At 61.1% G+C, this 5,762-nt stretch overlaps 4 protein-coding genes across 4 annotated transcripts; 1 reads left to right on the top strand and 3 right to left on the bottom strand.

Moving 5' to 3' along the window:
• Window positions 1-174: 174 nt before the first annotated feature.
• Window positions 175-501, top strand: DQ04_08191040 (hypothetical protein; the record flags this gene model as incomplete). The annotated part of the gene is made up of 1 exon (XM_009315469.1): window positions 175-501. One exon carries the CDS (start codon window positions 175-177, stop codon window positions 499-501), a length of 327 nt encoding a protein of 108 aa, XP_009313744.1.
• Window positions 502-829: 328 nt separating this feature from the next.
• On the bottom strand, window positions 830-2,395 carry DQ04_08191030 (hypothetical protein; the record flags this gene model as incomplete). The annotated part of the gene is made up of 1 exon (XM_009315468.1): window positions 830-2,395. One exon carries the CDS (start codon window positions 2,393-2,395, stop codon window positions 830-832), a length of 1,566 nt encoding a protein of 521 aa, XP_009313743.1.
• Window positions 2,396-2,696: 301 nt separating this feature from the next.
• DQ04_08191020 (hypothetical protein) lies at window positions 2,697-5,063 on the bottom strand (the record flags this gene model as incomplete). The annotated part of the gene is made up of 1 exon (XM_009315467.1): window positions 2,697-5,063. The coding sequence occupies one exon, from the start codon at window positions 5,061-5,063 to the stop codon at window positions 2,697-2,699; it is 2,367 nt and encodes a 788-aa protein (XP_009313742.1).
• Window positions 5,064-5,193: 130 nt separating this feature from the next.
• Window positions 5,194-5,640, bottom strand: DQ04_08191010 (hypothetical protein; the record flags this gene model as incomplete). The annotated part of the gene is made up of 1 exon (XM_009315466.1): window positions 5,194-5,640. One exon carries the CDS (start codon window positions 5,638-5,640, stop codon window positions 5,194-5,196), a length of 447 nt encoding a protein of 148 aa, XP_009313741.1.
• Window positions 5,641-5,762: the final 122 nt, after the last annotated feature.

The following is a 5,762-nucleotide window of genomic DNA, read 5'->3' as shown; positions in this document are numbered from 1 at the left end:
CGGCAGAGCGCGTCACGCCGCGCGGCGTCGTCGGGGCCGGCGACCACAACGACGAGGTCGGCGCTCTCGAAGACGCGGAAGAGCGCCTCCGGCAGGAACGCCTCGAGCAGCACCATGAGGCAACGCTGCAGGTGCCGGTTAGTGGCAGCCGACGGAAGGCAGAGAGCGGCGTAGATGAGGTCGAACTGCTCCGCTGGGGTCTTGCGGAAGTCGTGCATCGTGGTCTCAACAACGGCCGAAATGGTGGCTGCAGCTGCCTCGTCGAGGCCGCCGCTTCTGCTACTGCTGTTGACGCCGCAGATGTCCAACAAGTCTAAACAGGCATCGAGAAGGCGCTCGTTATGTAGTGATGCATCGCGGTGCGCCTTCTCCACGATGCGCTGGTGCTGCACCGTGTTCGGGCTCAGCGCAGGCTTCTTGTCGTCGCCGCTCCCCTCGCGAGGCGAGAAGGGATTCCAGAAGCATCGCCTACTGCAGCTGTTGATGCTGCAACGGCTGTGAGCTGAGGCAGGCACGCCGCATGCTAAACTGTGCGACAGGAAGGCACGGCGGTGCACTTCACCCGCCCACCGACGGACAGCAGCGGAGAAAAACGACATCTTCACCGCCTCCTTTGCAACGGGGTGTGCTTCCCCCACTGCGCAAAGGAAGAGAGAGTGGCAGAAAGAAAAGGCGGGCGATGAAGAGAGAGAGAAAGAGAGAGGAATACCAATAAGGCAAGACCCACCACCCCTCCTACAACAGACGGGGCGGAGTAACAGCTGCACCCCCACTCTCACTCCCACGCTCTCTGTTCCACCTGGAGGTGTATCGCACAGTGCGTGCGGCCTCACGACATGCTCGGCAGTTCGCTGAGGATGCTGTCAACAACGCGCTGGCGGTCCCGCAGCCTCCGCATTCGCTGCCGCCACGCGGAGCCCGTCTCAGCTGAGAAGAGCGCCGCATCTGCGCCGCCAAACACGCCACCCTCCTCCTCTTCTTCTTCTTCTTCACCCCTTTCAACCGCGTTGTTCTTGCTGTCGTTAATGCGCTGCACCGTACCTCCATCCCCCGTTCTTTCCTGCGGGGAAAACATATGCCGTTCAACCGGGATCGGCGTGATGTACAGCGGGGCGCCTTTTACTGCGGCGCCTCCGTTGGCAACGCCGCTTCGTGGCGAAGCAGACTGTGGCGATATCGGCCCCGTGCTGTGATTCTCCCCCGCCACACAAGCTGTTGAAGCAGGAGGTGTGTGTGGCGGCGCATCCGGCAGTTCCTCCACTTGGTCCATGAGCGCCCACAGCCCAGCGGCGTCGTCAACACGGTTCAACACGAACTGCAGCAGCAGTTCCCCAAGTTGCTGTTTGTCTTTCTTTGCCGCGATACGGCGAAGCCGCGCCTTGACGTTAGAGGCATTCAGTACTACACGTTGCAGCTGATGCCGATACTCTTCGATAACAGTGTCCCGGTCCTCGCTGTGACCTGAACAGTCTACACTCACTATATGCAGCCGCTGCTTCTCTCGTTGTGGCGTCTGCGACAGTTGTTTCTCCTCGTTACGCTCAACCGGTTGCTCGTGCCTCAACACGTTCACCGGTGCTGTCTCCGGCGCAGTGGCCACATTGGCACTGCGCTGCGGTGTGCTGCGGCACGCCACCGATGTCGGTGAGAGCGGGGCGACGCTTGTCTTCTGCAGGGCGCCGAGCCACACACCCAGCAGCCGCACCGCGTCCACCGACATGGTGAAGCTCGCGAACTCCTCCGCGCCAAGCTCCGACGGCTTCTTCTGCGTCACCGGCGTTATGACAATAGCGGGACGGCCGTTCGCAGACGTCTGGTGCACACCCGCACGATGCATGTACACCGCCCCACGGCATTTGCCTTTCGCGCCGCGGTCGTCGAACACGTACAGCAGTGACCACGCCAGCACGAAATACCGCCGCGCCCACCGCCGCACGAGTCCTCCATGCGTGGTGAGTTTGTAGCCGGCGCCTTGGTGTACAACGGCGTCACCCCACTTGTACATGTACGCTGAGAGCGGCAGTGCTCCCAGCCACGCTTCCTCCCACCGCCGCCGGTGCAGCGGCGACGCAAAGCCGATACCGCTCTCAACGTGACATCTGATGGACTCAACTGTAATTTCCTCCTCCTCCTCCTCTTCCTCCTCCTCCCCTGACTCCTCTTCATCCCGCTGCTGACCGTCAACGAATGGGTGCCGCGTGGAGGCGGCGCCCGTTGGACTGCGCAACTCACTGCGCTCAGGTTGGGCTGCAACTCCCTGTTGCCGCCCTGTGCGTCTCTCCATGCGTTGCCTCAGTTCCTCCAGCAGATCGCCTTCACGGCCCGCATACGCGTCGAGGAGCGTCCGCGCGTGATCAGTCACGGCGGAGGAGGACCCCGTGGGGGCGCCGGGCATGACAAACAGAGTGCCTTCGATCTCGCTCGCTAGACGCGTAAATGAAGAAGCCGCTAAGAGAATAATGATCAAAAAGAACAGACAGAACACCGTTGAACAACCCACACAGACATCATCATCATCATCATCATCACCAGCCTTCAGCAGCAACAGGAAGAGGATCGCCAGCGCAGAGAAACACACGTACGTACGCAAAAAAAAAATCATAATATAAAGCACAGGCTTCGCCTGGAGCCACACAAAAAGAGCGCCAAAGGTGTGCCTTCTCACGTAAACCACAGCGAGTGGCTCTCCCCCCGGACTATGTGTCCTTCACACACTGGCCCTTCTCACTTTCACACAGTGCTGTCGTTGTCGCACCCACTGCGAGCGTCTTCCAATGATCGAGCTCCACTCTCGTTGTCTGCAACTCGCTACGCAACGCGCCCAACTCTGCGTCTAGCCGCGCTGCTTCCTGCCGCAACGCCTCCTCTATGATGTACTCGTCGTCCCAGACAGTCCCGCTGCAGGAGGCGGACTGTGGCGCATCCTGTACGGCCAGTTTCTGTGGCGTACGGGAGTTGGCGATGGTGTGCTTCTGCTCCTCGCATAACCGCTGCAGCTCCGCCACTTGCTGCCGCCAGTGCGCTGCTTCTATGCGGGCCGCCCGCAGCGACGACACTTTACGCTCACCAACACCACGCACCAGCTCCTCGTAGACCGCCTCTTGCTTCCGGGCGACGTCGGCTTCCGCCTTGGCAGCAGCAAGGCTTGTGCGAGCGCGCTGAAGCTCCTCATCACGTTTGCAAAGGAGGCCGCGAAGACGCTGCACCTCCACCTGCAGCTCAGCGCACCTCTCCTCGTCATTGTGCTGCACCGTAACTGCGGCCTTGGATGGCTCAGCCGTCGGGCCTTCTTGTTGCTGCGGTAATTCCTGTACACGGCCACGACGAGTGTCGGCGCGGGGCTTCCTGCGTGCTGATGGGGGGCGCTGGACCTCCTTCGCGCCACTCTCACTGGCATCGCCGCTGCTGCCACCGTCGGTGATTCCTGCGAGCTCCCGTGCCACTTCTCCCCAACGCTGCGAGAGTGCACCGTACGCGCCGCGAACACTCTGCAGCTCCGCCTGCAGCTGCTCATTCGACACACTGGAGGCAGCGAACTCCGCCTGCAGTTGTTGGAGGGAGGCGCCGGTGCGCTGCAGCCCCTCCCTGAGCTCCGCCACCTCCGCCCCGATCCGAGCAATGCGCTCGCCAACGGCGTCTCCTCCTCCGGTTGCTGCTACCGCTGCCGATCCCACTTTTGAGTTAGCCTCCTCAGATGCGGGTGCAGTCTTCGCAGTGCGCAGCTCCGCCTCCAGCGACTGAAGCCGCTCCTGCAGCTGCGTGTTAAGCGCCATGAGTGCGGCGTAGCTACTCAGTTCACGTGGCACGGCCGACGGCTCCACGCCATCGACGCGCTGTGGCATAGTCGACTCGCGCTCTACCGCGCGAAACCGCTCCTCCGCCCGTTCCAGCTTCCCCTCCAGCATCTCCACCTCCTCTCGCAACCCACCCTCGCTATCCTTGGCAATCTTCAGACGGCGCTGCAGCGACACTACTTCGTCCTCACGGCGGTCGTTCACCTCCTTTGTGGCGCGCAGTTCGTTCCGCAGCTCACGTTCACGCGCGGCTTGTGCGGAGTTCTCCTCCCGAAGCTCCACCACACGCTGCTGCAGTGTGTCATTTTCATTTCGGGCAGCCTGAAGCTGTGCCTCGGCGAAACTGGCGGTGGTGAGTTGCCGCTGCATCCGCGCCACCTCACGCCTGCATGCCTCCGCCTCTGACCTGGCGGTATCTACATCCGATTCCGTCATGCGACGGTCAGAATCAAGCCGTTGACGCCAATGCCGCTCCAACTCCGCACTTGTATCCTTCTCTCTCTGGAGACAGCGCTGTAGGTGCTCCAACTCCGCACGCAAGCCAGCCTCTTGCTGCTGCTGCGGCGGATCTATGGCAGTAGGGCGAGACGAGAAAGCACCGATCTCCAGTGACTGCAGCTGCGCTCGAGTGGCACTAACTGCAGCCTCTGCGACTCGACAGCGTTGCTTGTACTCCTCGAGCTTCTGGCGGAGAAGTACAACGTCTGGATTCTCAATTCCATGACTTATACTACTGTTGCGAGTGTCACCTGTCCTCCCCACAGGTGTGGTAGCAACGCAGCGTTTCTGGAGCTCTTCAATCCTCGCGTCTTTGGCGCTCAGATCGGCTGTCAAGCTCGCACACAGTGCACGGGCCTCCTCCAGTTCCGTCGTTTTTGCGTGAAGAGCTTCGTCCATGTCTTTCTCCGCCTTGCGCAGCGCACCCAGCTCCATGCGAAGACCGTCAATGACGGTGTCGCGGGAGGCGATATTCTGCCGAAGCTCCAGCAGCATCCTCGCAGGCTGCCCACGCCCAACGCCATCGTCAGCGGTTGCGGCAAACAGCGCCAGGGACGGCGTCACCCGCGTTGCACCTGCACCTGCAGCACCATTCTCTTCCGCCTCCTCGGCACGCGCGCCACCCGCCACTAACGGCCGCTTCTTCCGCACCAACTCAAGGAGCGCCTTAAGACGCTCGATCTCTTTCGACTTGTCGTCCAACTCCTTTTGCAGGCGCGTCACCTCCTCACCTCTGAGGCGCAGCGTCCTCTGTGTGTGAACGTAGGTCATGCGCAAATAATGGAGTTCTTCATGCAGCGTCACAAAATCACGTTTTTGGAGAGAACGGTACAGTTCAAGCTGCTGCGCTTGAGTTTCCAACGGCGCCTTGACCGGCGACGAAATCTGCTCATGCGCTGGTTCACACTGTGGGACAGTCGGTGGACTCATGCCGCTGCTGCTGCAGCTGCTGTTGTTGCTGCCGCTCCGCCTCCTGTTCCTCCTTGAAGATTGCGGCATCAGCCTGGGCAGTTCCCAGCGTTGCCGCCGATGCTGCTGCTGCTGCTTCGCCAATGCATCGCCGTGTGAGTGCGGCAGGCGTTGCCCCATGGCATAGGGGTCGCACCGACGCGGTGCCCCCTTTTCCGTCTGTACGCCTTGCCTCCGTATCCCCTCCNCGTTGCCCCATGGCATAGGGGTCGCACCGACGCGGTGCCCCCTTTTCCGTCTGTACGCCTTGCCTCCGTATCCCCTCCTCCTCCCCTTCTTCCTGCTGGAGTTCTATCACTGTGAAACCCGCCTCGTCTGTTGCACTGTTATGCACTGGCGAGTCGCTTTTGGGGTCCACCACAACGACATGCCGCGGCATCTTACGCAGCGCTCTCCTGCACCGAGACTAGGGCGTGAAATGGTCTTTTGGCTGCTAACAGCAGAGACCATCTGTGCGCCAATGAGCGGAAGGAATACATATATATATATATATATATATAT

The sequence above is a fragment of the Trypanosoma grayi genome, assembly GCF_000691245.1.
Source record: "Trypanosoma grayi strain ANR4 Tgr_819_V1, whole genome shotgun sequence".
In the NCBI taxonomy this organism is placed as follows: domain Eukaryota; phylum Euglenozoa; class Kinetoplastea; order Trypanosomatida; family Trypanosomatidae; genus Trypanosoma; species Trypanosoma grayi.
The sequence above is the reverse complement of the archived record's forward strand: the minus strand, read 5'-3'. Positions and strand labels throughout refer to the sequence as shown.